Source organism: Miniopterus schreibersii (genome assembly GCF_964146895.1).
Source record: "Miniopterus schreibersii genome assembly, chromosome: 4".
NCBI classification, from domain to species: Eukaryota; Metazoa; Chordata; class Mammalia; order Chiroptera; family Miniopteridae; genus Miniopterus; species Miniopterus schreibersii.
Genome location: NC_138105.1, coordinates 50,824,937 through 50,848,082, shown reverse-complemented (window position 1 = coordinate 50,848,082; position 23,146 = coordinate 50,824,937). Strand labels below are relative to the sequence as shown.

The following is a 23,146-nucleotide window of genomic DNA, read 5'->3' as shown; positions in this document are numbered from 1 at the left end:
CTACATGTTAAAATTAGGAATTTGGAGTTACTGCCCATGTTATTTTAACACATATTGTCTTTTTTATTTGAAACATTATTGTTACAACTGGGAGCTGAATCACTCCAATTATTGTGATGGAGAAACAAATGTGGGAACATCATAAAAGGAATAAACTGCTCTGGTTTCTTCTATCCGTATCTGTCAGAGTTCTCTCCCTTTCTTTCCTGTCCCCACCTCCACACAACACAGATTCTATATTAATAAGAGAAAACAATGCCAGCTGCTCTTCTTCCCTCCATTGTCAACGCTGGAAAAAGGGCCGAACAAAAACCAGACATTGATGATACTCGAGCAGCTGCAGTTACTGGCACAGAGAAAAAGTGAATGGGGTCAAAGATACTCAGCAGAGAAGTGACAGGGAGAGCAAAGAAACTAGGCCAAGTAGCGGAAGTGTAGCCAACCGTAGCTATGGGAAGATGAATGTTGGCACTGAAATGTGTGAGCATTTTCGGCTGAAGCCTTATGATATCACAGAGACTCCACACACGTGTAACCCTTAATTATTGCTCACTCTTGAAAATAAAATATTTGAACCTCAAAATAGTTTGCTATTAGGTATAAATATAAAACATTTAATTTGTAACTCTTGACCAGTCCCATATCTAGCATATGATACTATCATTTTTACTCATTTTTACCTATTTACATCTTTTCATTTATTTTTTTCAGAGAGAGGGAAAGGGTGAGAGAAAAAACATCGATGCAAGAAACATTGATCAGGGGCCTACTGCACGCACCCTACTAGGGATCGAGCCTGCAATCTGGGCATGTGCCCTGTCTGGGAATCGAACTGGGAACCTTTTGGTGCATGGAAGGACGCTCCACCAACTGAGCCACACCAGCCAGGGCTACATCATTTTTATCTAATGTTCAATATATTTTTAAAACATTAAAGCTAATAACCACTGACCCAGAATAATTATAATGGTAATCAGAACAAACATTTATTCAGCCTTCATTATGTGCTAGACACTGTGCCAAGTATTTTAGAGCAATAGATCCATTAAAATTGCATTTCTACAAATGTCTCTAATTGAGTTAATTTCTATTTTAGTTTAATCTAAAAAAGCAAAATAAAGCAAGCATGTGTTAAAAATATAAGTGGCTAATCAAATAATCTGGAGAAAAATAATGTTCTAAAAACAAACTGATGAACACAGCATCCGCTTGTTTAAATATCACACAGAATGTTTTCATATTAGGCTCTGTAGCCAGAATTGTCTATCTGGCTAGCATTGTACCAACTGTATACACTGCATGAAGTAAAGGTTGCTCAGAGGGCCCCAAAAGCGCAAAGTTGACAGTAGATTATTTTGTATCTATCATTATATTTATTATTATAGATAGAAGATACAGGTTTCTTCATAGAAGTTCAAAAAGACTGATGAACCAAGTAACGCTATCTTTTGGGAAATGGCATTATGCCAAATAGGTTTTCAAAAGCTGGGAAAGGAAGATAAAACCTCACCTTGAATGCTTACACTAATTGTGTTGCAGCAGCATGCTGTGATGATTTTCCACAACACATATTCCATCTTCCGATTAAATGGTAAATATATAAGACTGCTGGGTATTTGAATTTGGTTAATCCTACCCAGGTAGTAATAATAAAAAGGAAAACTTCTATATGTTAACAATAAAATTTAGCCTAAAAAATTCTTATTGTGATATCTTTAGAATAAACACTAAATAATGAACATGTAGAAATTTGACCTTTGCAGAAATACAGCATGTAAATCACTCCTAAGTTGACTTTTTCTATTCATGCTGTTCAAGGCCTCCCTTAATCTGTTTCTACCCAACAATTCATTCTCACTATGTATCGCAAATTCCTAGCAAATATTTTTATGATTCTATATTGCACAGTTAATGAAATCTGCCATGTACTTGATGAGTCTTCCCTGGGTTTGAAATATGTTCAAGTCTCTAGCTATAGAAGTATGAATGCATCCACCAAACATCATCTCAAAAGTCATCACCCAATAAAGACTATGCAGCTCAGTTGGAATTTGATCTTTCTGTATCTGCAATCTAATCACACTTGGCTTGTATGCCTATTACAGCAATTATTTTATTCTACCATGTATTATGGTTGTCTTTTCTGAACTAAACTAAACCTACAGCCCTTCTGAAAGGACAGAATTGTCTGATAAAGTGCTATTCATATGCTAGCAACATAGTTTGTGTTTGTTCTTTCCTCAATAAATATTTAATCAGTGAAAGCACAAATGAACAAACTTATTGTCTCTGTAGACTTTTTGCTCTTCTTACAATGACAACTCTTATTCACTTTATAAATTTTGTAAAGCCCTTTTTCTAATAGACAAGAAACAGATAAGTTTTGAGTAATACTGAAATGGCATGCAGGCACTTGGGAAGGGAGCTAGCTTCACATGTATTTAAATTACATAAATCAAATTACAGCCATTGTAAAAAGTATTTAAATTAAGTTAGTTCAGTTGTCATGGAGACATGAAAGTAATTAAAAGTCAAATTAAAAAGCAATTATAAATTACAGCAAAATATTAAGTCCAGGGCAGTGTCTTCCTAAATAATTTCTGAATGTGTGGCAATTCAATGTTTCTCTACTACCTGTGGTTGTTGGCTTGCACAGCATATGCAAAATCCACTCTAATAGATAACCCAAATGTTTTCCAAAGGGTGGAGAACTGATATTCCTACCAGCAAAGTGTAATGATTCCTACTTTTTCAAATATCATCAAGTCTTAGTATTATGCAGCTTTTCAACTTTTGGTATTTTACTGGATGGCACTTCTCTGAGGTTAAAGATGTGTTCCCCTGATAACTGGTAAGTCAGCCTCATTTTGAATGCTAATGAGGACTATCTTTTGATAATATATATTGGCACTTCATTTTTCCTTATCTCTGAAAGGTCTTTTTAAAAATACGAGTTAGTTTTCTTTTGGATTATTTCACTTACATCGCTCCATCTAGCATGTATCTATTTATCTAGCTAGTCATGATACTAAATGCTTGTCGGTTTTTTGTGTTGATAATATCTTTGAGGGTAAATATTTATGATTAAAACTTCTTAATTTTAAGGTTATCACACTGTTTTCTCTGATGTTTCTTCTGCTTTTGAAACATAACCCAAAAATTCCATTCTGATATTAACAGTAGTATAATTGTTATTTGAGAAAAAAAAAAAAAATCAATAAATGAAAAATGCTGTTAATTTTTAACATTCACTGAATATTATTCAATAGAGAAGTTATACTAAAAACATTTTAAGTAAGAGTGAATAATTCATATTTCTTTGGAAAAGCCAAAAAATTCTATTTTCCCCATATATTTACATATTAGTAAGCTTATTACGAAATAAAATGCACTTGGAATAATCAGATTCATGTGAAGATTAACCATGATTGATAAGCATTTATTATTTATATATATAATCTTTACTTAAATATTATTATAATTAAATTAGAAAAAAGCTTTTTTCTTTGTCTTTAGTATAATCTCAGTCTTCTGATTCTAAACTGTATCAAAAAACACATTCTGAGTTTCTATTAAGACATGTTTGAGATAACAGAAATATTTTATTCACTAATAATTTATTTATTAAAATTTCACTATTACCAAAATGTTTCGAAAACTTTTATTATTGTTTATACCAGAATTTAGTATAAAGATATGTATTAGAAAAATAGTGGATATGTTTAGGGGAAATATATGAAATAGAAAAGTTCCTTTTAATAAATTCCATATATAATAACATTTCATATGTTACATTTCATGTGTAACACAAATATGGAAATGTGCACAAAGTTGGAAACCAAAGCAAATCAAGAGGCAAAACAATAATCGCCCTGTCTGATTCACCCTCTCTGGCATATTCATTTCACAATCAGCTATATCAGAAGTCAGAAACCTGAGCAAACAGAGCACAATAGGACACACAGATGTACAATCTGGGCTCTTCGCACACAGTTGATAAAAATGTGTGGCATAAATTAGACTTCACAGCACTTTAAGAAGGCCCCTCATTTCAGCCCTTTACTTCAGAGCAGCCATTTGGGAGACATGTTTGTTTCCTTATCTCTTGACATATTTACACTATTTTCTGGTTGAATTCCTATATCAGAGGACTCTAAGAAAATCTTGGAGTAATGATAATTCTAACTTCTTTTTGAATCTAGCTACATAGTTATTTTGCAAACTATTCACCAAGTTTAAGGCTTCTGGAATCATGGAATCTTAAAGTGAACCCTAACATTTTCTCTCGAGCTCCAACAACAAAATATTAGTATGTAGATTTTCTAAGTGTGTCATAGAGATTTTATACTTAGCACTATCAGTCAATAAGCTTGTTTAGTCTTCATATCTGAATTAAAATAAATAAAATATCAGCACTGCTTGCCTAATTTTATCATAAAATAAATTAGGCAAATTGGCATTGTGTGATATGAGATGAGATAGTAATATTCCCCTGAAGGTAAATAATGCCTTGAAGACAAAATGTAGGCAATACGTAAAAATTAAAAAAAACTTTGAATCTTGTTTTGTTTTGTAGGCAATAGAGATGCACAACTACTTATGATTATAGTAAATCTGTCAATTCCATGACATTTAGATCACATAGCAACCTGTTAAATAACAAGACTTTACTCTTGTGCAAAAAGGCAATGTCTTAGAAACAGATCTATTTAATGATGGTGAAAGGGTGTTATTTAAATATATAGCCTTTAGGTATGGAAACCACAAGGCAGATACTTTCAGCATGTTCTTGGTTGAGATGAAATGGTTTATGGAACAAGTTACTTCTCAGCATGGGACAATATCTTTGGCCAGATTGAGAGCATGAATATTAGAATTTAGAGTAAATAATAAAAGTTCACAAAATAATATGTACTTATCAAGCATGGTTAATCTTGACATGACTCTGATTATCCTAGCTACATTTTATTTCATAATAAGCTTACTAATGTGTAAATGTTTGTGACAAACATTACTTGTTTGTTTGTTTGTTTTGCTTTTCAAAAGAAATGTGTATGGAGTTTCCTCAAAAAAAAATGGGACTGCCATTTTATTCAGTGATCCCACTTCTAGTAATATAACCTAAGAAACCTGAAACATCAATCAGAAGGAATTTATGCACCCCTATAGTCCCAGCAGCCCAACGGATAATAGCTAAGACCTGGAAACAGCCCAAGTGCCCATCAGTAGGTGAGTGGATTAAAAAGCTGTGGCACATTTAGACCATGGAATACTATGCGGCTGTTAAAAAGGACTTCTTACCCTCTGGGACAGCATGGAGGGAACTGGAGAGTATTATGATAAGCAAAATAAGCCAGTCAGAGAAAGACAAGTATCCCACGATCTCACTCATATGTGGAATCTAAAGAACAAAATAAACTGATGAACAAAATAGATCCAGAGACATAGAAGCATGGAACAGACTGAGGGATCTCAGAGGGAAGGTGGGGTGGGTGCGTGGGTGGGAAGAGATTAATCAAACAACTTACATGCATAACCCATGACACAGACAATACTATAGGGAAGGCCTCGGAGGGGCGGGGTGGAGGGGATCAATAGGGGAAAAAAAGGGGACATCTGTAATACTTTCAACAATAAAGATAAATTTTAAAAAAAGAAATGTGAATTATTTACTCTCATTTAAAATGCTTTTAGTGTAACTCGTCTATTGAATAATATCCAGGGAATGTTAAATAAAAATTATGCCATTTTTCTTCAAATATTTGTTTTTATTTGGTGTTTTTTAAATCTAGTCCTTAGCTCATAGCTATCAGGGTGAAAATCTCACCCAGGCTATGATGTCCACACCTTTTCTTTATGGGTTTTCCTTATTCTTGATTATTCTATCTCACATTGGGGGAAGGTAAGAACTATTAATCCATGACTGCAGTATTTGACTTCACCTATACCTGTTTACAGGTGATGCTACTCATAGATTTATATTTTCTTCCTAGCCTTTGTGAACATTAAGATCCTACTTAAATAATATCATGAAATCTATACAACTGTTCTTTTGAAGTATTTTCTCCATTTTTTAAAAAAACATAGGAAGTAAATAAAGATAAGAGAGGTTAATTACTTTGTCTGTATTACCAAAGTATATTCTATCTCTAAAGTTGGTGATAACATATTCAAACTGCATTTATACTTAAAGAGGCCATGTTTTAATCTATTTTAAGACCCTTTCCTCTCCTTCTAAAATAGGCAAATACTTCTTAAGCATTTATATATCATTTGAAATATTAAGGTACAAATGGCTACATTTTAGCATATTTCCTTGTATTGCAGATTACACTCATTGCATTTTTATACTGATAATTAATTTATATGGGAATAATATAATTTGTTCGTTCAGTAATCTTGTGGTAGAGTTTAACACATTTAAATACTCTTTTAAAGAATCTTATAATTAATTTTATTTTATAACAGTCAGACAATATTAAATTATTTAAGTTAATCTTTAAGTAAGGATTGTTGCAATAGACCAGCATTTACAAATGTAATGCTGCCTATAACAATGATAAAAAGAAAAGTTATATATACTACTATTATATATTCAGACATTATATTCCAATGTTAGCAAGAAGCTAGATTAATCATATTCCTTACTAAAAATCTAGGAAAGTGTGGTATAATCTGTGCTCAGTGCTTAATGCAGTCAGTAGCTTAAAAGCTTTCGATACCAGCTTGTATACTCCTCACTTTTCATTTGCCTTAATCCTGAAGATGAATCATCATCTGGGAATTGACTCCCCTTGGGAATGGAAATATATCAAGTGTTTATGCTACATGCAAGATATTTTCAAATAAATAACGTTTACTCTATCTAAAACGCCTTGCATTTTTCATGTCATCTTCTCCTACTACCTGTTACAAGTACCACACAATCCCCTAAGGCCCCTTTCTACTCTCCTTTACATTTAAATCCTCCCTGTATGTCACTGCATTAAATCCTAGTTTTCAAACACTATCTCTAATGTAACTGTAGGAGTATATTATTTTGAAGCACCTTTTGTAGTTCAATTTGTCACATGCGAAAACCTCCAATGAGGTCTGTTGACAAAGTTGGGCACTGTAGCTCGAGGTTTTCCAATTCAAAGGTCGGGATCCAAGCAAAGCATGAACTCCTCAGCCATATGATGTTTTGCATGAATCGTTCACTCAACAGTATCATATTGCTGGGAAATGTAGTGCAAGAAAAAATGTGACTGGCATTACCATGTGGCTCTATTAAATAGAAAATAGCTGGATGATTACTCCCAAGCTGTAGCTAAGCAAAAAGTCTGTGTTGTGTGATTTAGCCCCAAATCACATTTTTATTGTTATCTACATGGAATTCAATACCTCTCTACTCTGTATCTTTAGAAAAGAAAACAGAAGAAGACATATTACAGATAATATTAAAAATATAATAGGCCCTAGCCAGTGTAGCTCAGTTGGTTGAGTGTCATCCCATGCACCAAAAAGTCACCGGTTCTATTTGATTCCAGGTCAGGCACATGCCCAGGTTTTGTGCTCGGGGGGGGGGGGGGGGGGGGGGGGGGGGGGGGGAGTGTGCAGAAGACAGTCAATCAATATTTCTCTTTCACATGGATGCTTCTCTCTCTCTTTCTGAAGTCACTAAAACATATTGAAAAAATATAGAATAGGAATGTAAATGCACCAATGTAAAGAGGAAATAAAGTGTAGTTTTGCTTTGACTCTGTGACAAAAGTGGTCTCTGACACAAAAAGTTAATGTCTTTTATTTAAAATATCTTAATAGCTTCCTTTAAAAAATGTATACTATATTATAATCAGCTGAGTCAACTTTTTTAAATGTGAAGAGAAATAATGATATTTTATATTTGGATATATAACATAGATGCCCATCTATTTTCATATATAGCTATGTCTATATCTATGTATTATCTATCTCTATATTTATCTCTATACTTCTATATGAATTCATCAATCTATATCTCTCTATCTATTTATCTATCTATCATCTTATTCATGTCATTTATTTTCAGAAAATAAGCATGAATAGAGAAAGAGCTACTTTATGTCTCGCACTATGGTGAGTGCTTTGTAACATATGCACAGAAATCCCTCAGTGAGTTAAAATTTATTCCATATTACAGATAAGAAAATTAAAGCTCAGAGAGCTTATGTAATAAATACTGTAAGTGTATTGTCACTTCTTTATGACTTTTTTAATATCATTTTCTTTTCTCTATCTTACCGTAAAAATAGAGTACATGATACATATATATAAATTGTGTAAATTGACTGTTTATGTTAGTAGTTAAGTTTGGGAGAATTCAAAAATGATATGCAGGTTTTCAAATATGCAGGGGGTCAGCGTCCTTAACACCCATGTTGTTCAAGGATACACTGTACATCCAAACCCAGTTCCCAAAGAGCCATACTTCAGTGTGTGTGGACCTGGAGAAGGAAGTGTCTGTGGATTTGCCTATAGAGAGCTCACTTGATAAATGCTATTATAGTACTTCTAGTTCTGAGCAATTTAATTGTAACCAAAAATCTATCTTTAGCATCCCAACTCCATCCATATTCCTCTCACCAAGTAATAATTTTAAATAAAGGTCATTATTACTTAAGGTCTAACCAGAAGAGATGTAGAGTGATGACAAAGGATTTTTAGCACTAAACAAAGAACAGCCCTTGGAGCGGTGTTGGTGCCAGGGAAGTGCGTGTCTTATGGTGACAGCAACCACAGTCCCTGCAGCAAGGAGCACTGCTCTGTAGCTATTGCACAGAAAAAAGAAAGATATCAATTTATTAAACCTATAGGATGTGCCTTGGCTATATTTTTGAGACCTTACATTTCCCAAGTCATTTGGGAGAGGGATTTTGGAAGGGATTTAAATTCCTTTAGGAGCAAACAAACCTGAAACACCTTATGTACACTCGCAAAAGAAACAGAATCATTTCAGTGTTGTGTTAAAAATTTCACAAGCTTGTTTTTAATTCTTAAATATATTTTTAATATTTCAAGATTCCTATCTTTCCTACGTAGGAAGTTTTTCAATGCATTATTCATTTCACAGAGTTTTCTGCTTCTTTCGCTTTTTGAAAACAGCTTGATTGTAAAGTTGAGTACAGTGCGCGCTCGCGCGTGTGTGTGTGCGCGTGTGCGCGGTACTTACGGGTCTTTCTAGCAGAGTCTTCCACAAAGAGAGAAGAGATGTCTTCATCCACCCCTGCTTCATTCTTTGCGATACAAGTGTACGCGCCGGTGTCTTCATAGCGCACGTTGCTTATGTGAACCTCACTGCCGTTGGCTGAAAGCAGAAGGCAAATGCAACTTGTAACCTCCAATTTCAGTTTTGATACAGTGATTTCTGATCACACAGTCGAACAATTCTCTTAGCTTGCCCTAATTAAACTATTTTCCTTCTTATTTCCGTGCTTTGGAGGCATGCCAAATTATTCCAAAAGCATTCAAGTGTTTCATAAACTGTGCTGTCATTCTATTAAAGAGCCCAATACTCGGTACCAAATGCACACACTTTCTATTGTACATTCATGTCCTATTTCCTACAGTGCATAAGGAGTATTTCACGTTGATAACTGTAATCTCATTTATATATTTATTTTTAATATTCAGAATCTACTTTGCCCCAAGCTTTCACAAAAGTTTTAAATAATACTAATATGGTTCATTCGCAGAAGGATATATGTTAAAAAAACACATTTTCATAAAGAAATTAATTGAGCTATATCATGCAAGTATAATATGATTGTCACTTATCAAGTTTGCTATTAAGTCCACATTATATATCTGGAATTATTAGGTAAGAAGAACAGAGTGGTAGTAACACACAATTTGTTTGCAAGATTTTCAGTCTTTTGACATAAATATACCTAAAGTCAACAATATTGTAATACGGAAATTGATAAAGTCAATGTGTAACCAAAAGGTCAAGGAAATCATTTGTCCAACTTCAAAATCTTGTGAAATAATATTTTAAGTTAATCCTTGAATAATGAGTAGCATTCCCCAGTGTGGAACCTGGATAAAATTAACCTTTTACTATATGTTGGCAATATACAAGGTCCTTTCACACACATTATTTCTTAATTATCTCAAATGATATTTAATTTCTAGATGAAGAATCTGAGACTCAGAATGACCTTATGCAAGTCACTCAACTTAAAGGGGAAGGCTGGACTTCTGCTCTATCAGACTCTAAAGTTCACTGTTTGCTGTGCTCATCTGTTTAGGTTCCTTTTCTCTTTTGTTTTCTTTCCGTTTGTCTTCTTTCCTTTTGTTTTCTTTTGTTTTCTTTTTTTCCTTGTGTGTCTCTGCATGTGTGTTTATGTGTAGGTGTTCCATATTATCCAATCTCAAGAACACTATGCACCATGTGCAATAGAAAGAAACATGACCATTTGTGACAGGGGACAAAACAATCAGTGTGGCTGTTTGGGGAAAGAAGGTGGAAACCCATTGGGGAAAGATTTTGAATGCCATCCCTAGGGATGTGAATGGGATAGGGAGGAGTGAGTGTTTGAGAAGAGATAATCATCCGAATCACCTGGACCTCTTTCTCAATTTATAAACATTACTGCACACCTTCATTCCCCTGATTCTTTCTTGAGAATCACTTGTTCAGAACATAGGTTGGCAATGTTAAGTTTTTGGATTTGTTTTTGTTCTTGCTGTAAAAGGCCAGATAGTAAATATTTTAGGCTTTGTGGGCCATACAGTCTCTGTGGCAACTACTCAACTCTGCTATAGTAGGATGAAAGCAGTCATAGATATTTTTAAAAATAAATGTGGCTGTATTCTGATAAAAGAAAAAAAAAAAGAAAAAAATTGTTTTATGTACAAAAATAGGCAGCTTTCCAGATTTGGCCTGTGGGCATTAGTTTGAAGCTCCCTGCTCTAAAAGGTAGGGAGCAAACGATGGATTTAATCCTACATCAGCTTCTTGTTTTGTGTCTCCACAGAACATACTTTTCTTTCAAAACCCACACACTTAACCTAAATTCTTTAGAGTTTTTGAAAGATCAAATCAATGTATTCTGTCTTCAAATTCTCTCTTCTTGATATTTTTATGTGTTTTCCTAACTCATATATCTCACGGTATTTCCTTCCTTCCCTACATAATCTAGCATTTTTAGATGTTTCCTACTCTATTGCCAAGCTACCAATTCCCTCATCCATTTATCATCCTGACCCATATGCCTTACTAACCTCCAGAACTAGGACAAGCTGACATCTCTCTGTACCTGGTGTCCCTGCACCTAGGTTTTTGAGTAAATTATGAGACTAGGATATTAGCAAACTTACAAATTTGCATATTCACAGTTTTCAATTTGCAGGATGTTCAGTGCTACCTGATGTTTATTTCACTTGACCTTTAAAGTTAGAGGTCTTTCATGTCCTACTCCACTTTTAGTTCAAATCTTTACTCTTTGCTTGATGTTTCCATTCTAACACTAACTTCTCACCCTAAGTGATTAGAAAGTAAACCCAAATCATTTCACAATATATACATGTATCAAACCATCATGTTATGTACCTTAAATTTACACAATGTTATATATCAATTATGTTTCAATAAAAACCTGAAAAAAATAAAGTCAATCCAAAACATCCTATTTCCATCTACACCTTCACCATTATTTACTTATCGACATAAATTTTCTGTTTCTTTCCAAGGTAAGTCTCCCCTTTTCCTGTTGATTTCTACAAATCTCTGTGTATCCTTCCCCTCCTCCATTATCTACATACACATCTCTCTCTTTCTTGATAGTGGGTCAAACTGATACATTATCCAAAGAGAAAGCAATATCTTCATTAGTCCTAGCCTTTTCCAACAGCATATACTATTACCTTTTCTTTTTCCCTCCTTTCAAAGAGAGAAAGAGATTTTTATGCTTTTTGCCTCCTTTTTATTTTTAAAGCTACTGAAGACTGATTGCTATTAATCCTGTTTTTCTAAATGTCACGGGGACAAATGAATCACCTAACCCAGGAACACATTTTAATGACCTTCTGTGACCTTTCTATGCATCTGACATTATTAACGTTTTTGCCATCTTTAGCTTTCTTTTTTTTCTCTTATGTATTATCACCTTTTTTTCCTGCATCTCCACTGATTTTTGGTATCTTGTGTTATTTATCTTGATTTGCCTGCCGATAGAATATGTCTGCTTTTCCGCGATTTTACTTCCTGTCATTAACATGTTATTCCATCCACTGCCAGCTATTCAGTTAGCGCCTAGACATGGACCTCACACAGAAACAATAAATAATCAGCTAATGAATAAATGAACAATTAAATAACTATAGTATTTGGGAATATGTAATTGTACATAAAGCCACACGGAATTTCACACCCCTATACATCCAGACTTATCTCTTAGGTTGTGCTCCTTACTCACCTTCTATTAGTTGCCATATATTCTCAAAACTTTACCTATTTTGCCTTGTTTTGAAAATGACAATAGCTATTTTAGAATGGTCTCTACTCTTTCAATGTTGAGTCTGGAGTATAACCAACTCCCTAAATTTGCTTCCTATGTAATCTTGGAAATAAAGATATATATTCTTTTGGTTTACTGCCATTTAATGGACAAGAAATGACAAAACAGGAAGCTAATTAGAACTTTCTTCACTTTTATTTCTGTTAATCAGATCAATCCTCTCCTCAGATTATAGACTGCAAAATGTAGTCAGTAGATGTAAACATGTAAATTTGTTGGGTCTACTTAAAGGTCAAAAATACTTTTATATGTCATCTTTGACTTGCAAAAATAAAGAAATCAATGTTTTGATAGACTTATTTTAAAATACTGATGAAACATATTCAGTGTTAAAGTGGAATAAGAGAAGTTTATACTTACAAAATTTTTAAATATACTTTTCCTCCCAAAAAGTATGGATTGAAGGAATTAAAGGTATATAATAAATAATACAATGGCATGCAATAGATATTCAAGTAAAATGACTTCTTGTGTGCTACTCTTGACAAAAGAAATGAGATTTGTATATTTTCTCACTAGTATAATCAACATGTGTGTAACTGCTTTTTCATTATTTAGATTATTTGACATTGCAAAGATTGTCTGTTTTTGTTTTTTGCTTACCATATATTTGTGACTATAATCTGTATAATTTATTATGTATACACATTAGAATATTAGAACATGTAGAAATATTTTATATATTAAAATACAATAATTTAATAACCTAAAGCAATGTAAATGTAAAGCATTTAGTAACATTTTTATATTTTTCTACCTTCATTTGCAAAGTATACTGCAAAACATTCACTAAAGAACTTCTATATCATCGACACCCTCTATAATACATATTTTAATGTATGATTTAAATAGTCACTTCAGAAATAGATTATATGAACAGATCCAATTATTCTGTTCATCATATATCTGCTATAATTCAGAAGACAAGTATTTTAAAGGTATATAATTTAATATTTTCTTATCACCAAATAATGACATAATTAATCATTATGACAAGACTATTATTTAAAACATTAAAAATATTAAAAGACTCTATTTCAAATATAATGTCTTAAATACAACCACATTTCCTTTATATTCATGACATTTTATTAACACCAAGATTAATTTTCTTTTTTTTTTCTTTCTTTTTTTACCAAGTGCTATAAAACATGATATAAATTTTAGTATAAAATTTCTACCTGGTCATTTAAGAGGGGGGAAAAAAGCAAGTAAAAAGCACCTTGAAGTGTGAGTTGTTTGGACAGTTTTGGTGTAATATCAATTCCATTCTTCAGCCAGCCCAGCTGAGGGTTTGGTATGCCCTCTGCATGGCACCTCAGACTTGCAGTTACCCCTGGCTCTCTAGCCTGACTCTCTGGATACACTCGGATCACTGGAGGAACTAAAAGAAGAAATGAAAAAGAAAGTGAATTAGTAATCCATATTTGATTTTCTGAAACAAAGAAAAAAATTGCAATATAAGAAAAATATAAATTAAATATTTTAATGATGTTGCATATTTTTACAGGTCTTAGTTTCCAAATATAATTATCTACAAAAATGTACCAGAGATCTTTGGATGAAGACTATCCTGAGACTATGCAAGCGAAAATTACAAGCTGAGCTTGGGATATCTTGTTTCAATCATTAAAGAAGTCCTCAAAGAATGATAGGAACATATTTTAAAATGACATTGTGTATACATAGATTGAAATAATTAATTGGTAAGAGAGTAAGAATTGTTAAGAATTATTATTGGTAAGATGACAGTACTCCAAAATTGGTATCTAGGTAAGATGTAATCCCCATCAAAGTCAAACTGCATTTTTGCAGAACTGGAAGAGCTAATCCTCAGAGTCATATGAAGTAACAAGGGGCCTCAAATAGCCAAAACAATTTTGAAAAAGAACAAAACTGGAGGCCTCATACCTCTCAACTTTCAAACATACTATAAAGCTTCAGGAATCAAAACAAAGTGGTACTGACAAGGATAAAAAGATATATAAGAATAGAGCTGAGAATGCAGAAATCAGCCTATAAATCTATGGTCCATTGATTTTCAACAAGGATGCCAAGAAATAGTTATTTCAAGAATTGATGCTGGAGAAATTGGATATCCACATGCAAGATAATGAACCTGGACCCTACCTCATACCGTATATAAAAATTAACTCAAGATAAATAAAAAACCTAAATGTAAAAACTAAAACAATAAAACTCAGAATACAACATAGAGGTAAATCCTCTTGACCTTGTATTTGGCCATGGTTCCTTAGATATGATTCCAAAACAGGAGCAACAAGGAAAAATAGATAAATTGATCTTCATCAGAATTAAAATATTTATTACATAAAAGGACCCTATCAAGAAGGTGTAAATGCAGCTGAGTAGAAAAATATATTACAAATTATATCTGATAAGAGACTAGTATCCAAAGTATATAATAAACTGTCACAACTCAGCAATTAAAAGGCAGACTTCCCCTTGTACAAAGCAAAGGAAACAAAATGAAAATGCAACCTACAGAATGGGAGAAAATATTGGTAAGCCACAGATTCAATAAAAACTTAATATCCAAAATATGCTAGGAATTCAAACACATTCATAGCAAAAGTAACTCAATTAAAAAGTGGGCCAAGGACCTGAATAGACAATATTCAAAGAAAACATACAAGGGCCACAGGTACACGACAAGGTCTTTAACATTGCTGATCACCAGGAAAATGCAAATCAAAACCACATGAGATATCACTGCATATTGTTATATTGTCTATTATCAAAAAGACAGCAGATACATGCTGACGAGGGTGTGGGGAAGAGGGAACATCTGTACACTGTTAGGTGAACGTAAACTGGCACAGCCACAACCGAAAACAGTATGGAAGTTCCTCAAGAAGCTAACAATAGAACTAATAAAGGTTCTTTCTGAACTTTAGCCTCAATATTCTCTTCAGTAAAAATGAGATTTGATTTATGTCTCCTTTTATTCTGTGATATGTGTCAGTTATTCTGGGAATAAAAAATAACAGCAGTATTTTAAAAGTGAAAATAATATATTCATGGATAACACAGAATGTTTGTGCTGAAGCCCTTAGAGTCATATTAACTTAAAAATGAGTCACATACAGGCTGAAAGGCTCTCCCAGATCACATAGCTTGTGAGAGTCCAGAGTTGAGACTAAAATCCAGGAGGCTCTGACTCCTGGGCCAGTGCTCTTTACACAATCAGCCTGGGTGATTGTGGTCTCTAATAGCCACTGAATTTAGCCAACAGGAAAGAAAATCTGATGTGCATTAAAAGTATGTTCCAAATTTGACTGGTCAGCAACTCCGACAGCAACAACAACAAAAAACAGAACTACCTTATAACCTAGCAATCCTGCTCCTTGGCATATATCCAAAGGAAACAACAACATTGTCTCAAAGAAATATTTCTATTCCCATGTTCATAGCAGCATTATTCCCAATAGCCAATGCATGGAAACAACATAGGTGTCTATCAACCAATAAAAAATAAAGTATGGTACATATACATAATGGTATATTACTCAGCTTTAAAAAAGAAGTCCTGTCATTTGTAACAACATGAATGGAACTGAGGGCATTATGCTAAGTTAAATAACTCAGTATAAAAAAATTAAAATGAGCAAAGGATAGTAACAATCAGTTATAAGATGGATAAGGTCTGAGGATATAATCTATAACATAGTGACTAAAGTTGATAACACCGTATTGTATAATTGAAACTTGCTAAGAGAAGAGAACTTAAAGGTTCTCACAAAAGAAAACATTAAAAACAAATACACAAAAAAAGAAGGAAAGTCAGATTGATAGCTAAATTCTTACAGAAACTAAAGAGACTTTATAATCAGCCTCTATAATCAGCCTTTATAATCACTCAATACATACCTTTAAATAAACATATTTTAAAAACACAAACTTCTAGCAGAACCTATGCAAAGTGTAGTGCAAAATCTAAAAAATCTTATAACATTTAAAGAAATTTAATACATTATTAAAACCCTTTATTCAAAGAAAACTATAGAATTTTCCCCAAACTAAAGAAGAAATAACACCAATCTTATATAACATCTTCTAGAGAATAGAAAGGGGAGGGGTTACATTTCTCTGGGAATGTTAAAATATCTGTACAAATTTTTCGATACGCCTATCTTCAAGAGAGTACAAACTGTCATATGTAAGATAGAGAAGATGAGAAATTCTCCTCATTTTACATGTGGGCTGAATTGGGTGACTATTGTTAACAAATAGAATATGGCAAAGTGATAAGGCCAGATACTTAATATTAGGCCATAAAAGGTATTGCAGCATCCGCCTAGCTCTTTTTTGGATCACTTGCTCTTGGAGAAGTCAGCTGCCATGACAAAAAGATACTCAGTCAGTCTTATGGTGATGTTCATGTATCGAGAGACAGAGAGAAGTCCCATGCCAACAGCCAGCAAAGGACAAACAGGCATGTGAGTGAATCATCTTGGAAGTCCTCCAGCCCCAATTAAGCTTTCAGATGACTGCAGCCCTAGCCAAAGTGTTAAATGCAGCCTCAGAGAGAACCTCATACCAGAATCACATAACCAAGCTGCTGTAAATTTTTTTTATTATCCTATTTCTCTATTATCTCATATCTCTATTTACTGTTATCTCATAAAATATTTGTTGATCTAAGTTACTAACAGAAGGGCTTGCCTCATTCAGTCATTGTATCCCCATACATAGCTGAGTGACTAAAGAATCTTAGAGCATGGAGAAGTCCACAGGATGTGTGTTACAGGCTTATCACACCTATCTCTTCACACTCACTCTCACATTTTAGCATTTGCTCCTTAGAATAGCCATGATGACCATGTACATTACATTTGCTTTAATAAGAATATGACAGTAAACAAGGAAAAACACTCTAGTTAACAGTTGAAGAATTTTCTGTAGGCGCTATCTTAGCAAAATACAATAGACAGAAGTTTTGTTCACCTGGACCATCATATACTTTTGTTAATGTATATGGTCGGTAACCAATCTGACACTCTCTTTAGGGTTAAAAATCCAGCCAAAAGTTAATTTTATTATGTTCCTTTCAAGTGACTGGTGGAGCCATTCTATATACAAATTTGATTTACTGAATTTATAAAATCAATACAAATCAAAATATTAATTGAAGTCACTGAGTCAGGACTATAGATATGTTTATCACCCCACTGGCCTCTCCATTCCCTCTTTTGGCTATATTTTATAAATATTAAACTAGACTCATGTCAACTATAACATAGAGACAAAGGGTAGAGAGGGGTCCTCAGAAGGCCCAATAATACTTTGAGTCTGCAGCTGAAATTTTTCCTTGTATATTGCCTTTAATCATTCCAGGGCAGTAAAATAATAGACTTCTAAGGCTCTTAGCATCAGAATCCTGCTACAACCTTCCCTCTCTCCTAAATATAATTCAAAACAAAACAAACACAAACATCCACAACAATGATGGAGAGTAAAAGCAAGTTCTTATTTTTTTTTGCTCCTTGATAACTATTTGAGTAGTTTATTTTGAAATATCAAAGACATTTTCAAAAATAGTTCTTATAATATTTTGTACCTGTCTTCCTGGTAACATAGAGCATATGTTTAGGCTCTTTTGATATATCTAGCACAGAATAGTTTTTGTAACATTTTATTATATAGGAAGTACAAATAAATAACTTTTTAAAGAGGTTTGTTAATATACTTCCAGGAAAACCACCTTCATCATAAGATCTGGATGAAAGAGACTCTTTCAAATACTCAGACCTAATCTCTAATCTCGTAACAAGTTGGGAGTTAGGAGATGAGCTTTTTAAAAAGACATATTTAATAAAGGCAAGTATATCTTGTCATAAGATTTACAGACAAAGGAAGAATCAATGCTTCTTGCAACATTCTTTAGAAGAGCAAAAAGTTGAGACAACCTGAATATATTTAAAAATTGGTTTGAAAGGAAGCACATCAATCAACTAAATGATAATAATGGATCTACATCATTCATATTAGAAAATATAAATATTCTATTAGTCACACATACTATCACTGATACTGCCCAAAGGACAACTTTTCAAATAAGATGTTTAGTTTCCCCTGGCATTCCTAGCTGTTTCTACTTTATTGACATACTTGTGCATGAACTGAAAAAACAAAACAAAAGAATGATAATAATTTTGTCATATTGAACTTTACTATACAAATAGTGCATATTTTAAAAAATAAAAATACTCTCATATAATAAGCTTCTGACTTAGTACATTGGTATCAAATGATCACCTGAAAAATCTCTCAGCGCTCATAGAATTGAAGAATAAGTGATTGACATGACAACTATTTAACCTCAGTGACAAGCTACACATTTAAAAGTAGCTTATTTTTCCCAGGATACATATTATGAAATATAGATGAGGATTGATGGCAGCCTGAATTAAAAAGTCAATAATCCCCCAGAGAGCATTTCAAGCCATTTGTTACAGTCATTTTTAGTTAGGAAGTGCACTCTATGAACTTATCTCTCCTTCCCATTGACAGTGAATGAAAAAAGAAACTGACAAAGAACACCAAAGGGTTTTCAGATTGGATTTAGAAACCAATTTGTGTGCAGTATCATGAAAATCTTTAAATAAGGCTCCTAATATTATAAGCAAAATGGTGATACTTAAAAACAAGTGTCTATATACTCTGAAAACTTCCTAATGATATTCAATGTCACTATATTAATTCAGGAAGCAGTTCAAACTAGTTGGCTTTATTTGATAAAATATTATCAAGTAAAGTCAAATAATGTTAACATGAAATAACATTATTTGTGTTTACATATGAAGATTTAAATAGTTGAGATTACATATTATTGCATTTCATTCTATAAAACATAACCAAGTAAGTTTTTATCACTTAAGATGGAAGAAATACAAGAAGATATAAATGTATGAGTTTTATCCATGAATAAAATTTAAGAAAGATATAAAATCTGATTTGTTTATTTTTCATTTTAAAATAACAATTTACAAATATTAACTGAGCAACTTCTGTGTGTGGCACATTGTCTGGGTGTCTTTCTGCCTGTCCCATATGCCCTCTTTTATGTTTTAAGCTGTTGTGTGGCTGCTCAGTTCAGGTTTTGAAATGAACCAAATGGAAAATTTTTAAAAACATATTCTTGGTTGAAATTATCTGGTACTGATTATAAAATAAATGTCCCCACAGAAGTATATACTTGGAATCTAATATAAATTCTGAATTAGTCTTTTAGCAGTAATATTTAAGGTATATTTGAGACCCTTGAAAAATTGCATTTAAAAATGTAAGTCAAATAAATTATCAGTGTATTTATAGTATTTTGGGGGGGTATCAATAATTCATCTCAAATAGCTGTAACTTCTCAAGGAAGCTGTGCTACCTGTTTTCTACCACTCAGTTAATAAAACAATATTACCATGTGGTTAAAATTAATATAATGCAATTATATTTAATTTAACCAATTGTAGAATATAAATGGTAAATAGTTGGATACTGTATATGGAGGATTCGTTGTTCTCAGAGTACATGCACAAGGGGTTCTGATACTAAGAACATTAAATTGAGAAACCAAAAAAGTATATAAGCTAAAAAAATTAAGTATAATTAGTATAATTATTTATTTTTAGGTCTTTCTTTTGCAAACTTTGGGGTTTATATGGAATCAGTTATAAATATTTCTCAGTTCAAAACCAAGTATTTAATAATAATAATAGACAGGTATAAAACTGGGTTAAAGTTGATGGATATATTTCTTGAAGGTTCTTAATAATTTTATTGTGATATAATAAATTAGTGATTTTCTTAATATTTGGATAGATCTAATAGAATTATTCTAATCTAATAATCCTTTAATTGAGTATTAGAAAGGATCTAATGGGGGGAAAAAATTTGATCTCTATAATACCAAACCTTGTTTTTCCCCCATCTTTCAACTTTCATTCTGGGATCTTTTTTTAGAAATGTCTGCACTCTTGCCAGAAGGTATGGAAACAGCATAATCTGGGCCCTTTAAAGCCTGATTTTAGAGTCAGGAGGCAGAGATCACTGACCCAACACAATGACTTTACTCTAACTGAAAACAAAAATGAATTTTGGGTGAGTTAGCAGGTCACAGGTATGTATACAATTAAATACAGGGCATTTTTTCCCCTTTTCTCAGTGGCATTATCTTGCATTCTTTTGAAGGATTCTATCATGGCTCTTCCAAAATTATTCACACAGCTGCAACTTTGAGAAAAGGTTCTAAGAAAGCTTACGGGTAAGAATATAAATGTGCCTGAAGTAGTGCTGACTCACAGTGGCATCTGGATTGTTCTGTTTGTATTATGATTCCTTTGTCATTTAAGCAACTTCCCTATGAAAAATTACAGACTGGGTTTAATAAATATTTTAAATGCTACTGAGCTTGTCCAATGCCTTTTGTCTCTGACATTATTAAAGCCATCAATTTCTCTTTAACTTTGTCCCAAAGCAGTCTTTTTATATTCATGACTTTCACACTGCCTCTTGTCAATATTACAAAACCCTCTGATCACATTATACAGCCTTCATAAAAGTATAGCGGATGCAACAAATGTTGGAGGCAAAATATAAATTAACACCAACATCCTTATGGTCCTAAACTTTTGTGATTTATTTTTTATTTGGTCTTCCTATTTATCTTGCAGCATTGTAAAAACTCACAACTTTTTAAGCTCTTTGGAAAGGGACAGCAGTTCATCCTAGTTTAATTAACCTAAATCTATTCTGCTGATCCTTAAAGTCTGTGGCTCTTTTAATCCTCAATTATGAAGTCTCACAAGCCATCATTTTCAGAAATGCTCTCTGAAGCACAAAAGAAAGCATAACAAAGGCATTCAAGGCAACAATACAAAGGGTGTTTTTCTAAATCTATGGGCGAAAACACAAGAATTAATGAAATGAATTGATACATTAAAAAGTACCTGCATTTAAAATTAGATAGATAATGCTAGAGTACTATGCTAACATTTCACATGAATCCCTTCTCCCAAAACTAACCTAAATATGAGAAGGTCGATTTTTCCACAAACTCATCTGAAAGAGATGTTACAAAACATTAATTTTGGTAAATGAGTTCTCATTTTATATTAAACTAAATTTCATTGACTGCTACATGGGTATGTTTTTATATACTCATTAGTCATTTTGATTCCTTCCATGAATGGCCTGCTTATAGCCTTTACCATTTTTTTTCTTGTTAATAAGTATGTATATTCAACTAAAAATGTACAATGATTATTTATTCCTTATTTGTACAATACATATTTTGAATAATTAGAATACAGAATATTTTTATTTAATATAACCTAAAAAACATCTATTTTACTACTACTGGATTTCTTGTCTTGCTAAAGAAATACACTGGTTCCCTAGGATCTCTCTTCAGATGTCTAAATGCTAATGTGTGTCCTGACTAGACAGGGGTATATTTTTTCATGCCCTAGTTGTGGTTGCTGCCAAGAACTATTGTAGGTTACTTCTAAAGCTAATGCCATACTCAAAAATGGCATGCTTCCTGTAAGTTTATATGCAAATAATGTTGCCTCCAACATTAATCATAATATCTAGCCAAATTAAAAGACTAGGATTCATCTGTGTATTGTCCCTCTAATTCATTAACAACCCCCCCTAAACAATCCACACTATAGCTATTTACCATAACATACTTATTTTTAATTTTTCCTCAATTTTATCTCATTTTTCTACCTTAAATTTAGAATTTTACTAATCTTAAAAATACCTTAAACTTAAAAAGTTCACTATTTCTAGCCTTTAGTAATTCAGAAATCTTTTAACTGGACTTCTGCCCCATGGTCCTGAATAAATCTATTTTCTACATCACTAGAAAAATTATTTTTTAATTGAAAGTAGGATGTTGCATCTCATCTACTCAAGGCCCTTTATTACATGGCCCCCCAATTTATTTTTAGAATAATATCCAAACTAATTTAACATAAAATATCTTTTTATGGCCTGTATTTGCCTTTCAAAATTTATACCTTGCCAATCCTTTCTTAAATGGCTGTATAAATGTTTCCAAATTATCATGTGCTCCTCTCTCACCCCTCCTTCAACTCCTCCTTCCCCTATTTTATCTTTTCTCCTTCCCTTCTGCTTTCTCCTTCTCTGCTAACTCTCTCCCTCCTTTTTCTCTCTTCCCTTTTATTTGCCTCTGCCTTTTCCCTATAGCCTTTTTCTTTTTTTTCATCTCTCAATTTTTCTATTCATGTTCCAGTTGTAAATTTTTCATTCACTGTCACTATCTACATATCTATAGCTATTTACATATATATATATAGTTATAATTATATACATTATATGTAGATTCTATCTATCTAGTTATCTATCTATCATCTATCACCTTTCTGCCTATCTAATCTATCTATCATCATCATCTATCTAGATTTATCACAGGAATGGGACCTTACACAACTCTCTTGTATGAGCTGGATTAACAGCCGCTGGGAGGCTGTTTGTTGTCTTCCTGCCTGACTCTGAAGCTTGAAGTCCATGGGGCAGACAGTCAAAAAGAGAAGATCGATGTAAAGTGTGAGAATAGGCAA

The 23,146-nt window shown here is 32.9% G+C and overlaps 1 protein-coding gene across 3 annotated transcripts in view; it reads right to left on the bottom strand.

Annotated features, from left to right (window-relative positions):
* The window catches only part of FSTL5 (follistatin like 5), a 494,012-nt gene that overhangs the window by 93,293 nt on the left and 377,573 nt on the right, over positions 1-23,146 (bottom strand). For all 3 annotated transcript variants that reach the window (XM_081134469.1, XM_081134467.1, XM_081134468.1), the window contains 2 exons: positions 13,762-13,923; positions 9,191-9,325 (listed from right to left, as the gene is read on the bottom strand). In XM_081134469.1, the coding sequence (XP_080990595.1) occupies positions 9,191-9,325; positions 13,762-13,923 (297 nt within the window). The remainder of the gene's footprint in view (positions 1-9,190; positions 9,326-13,761; positions 13,924-23,146) is intronic.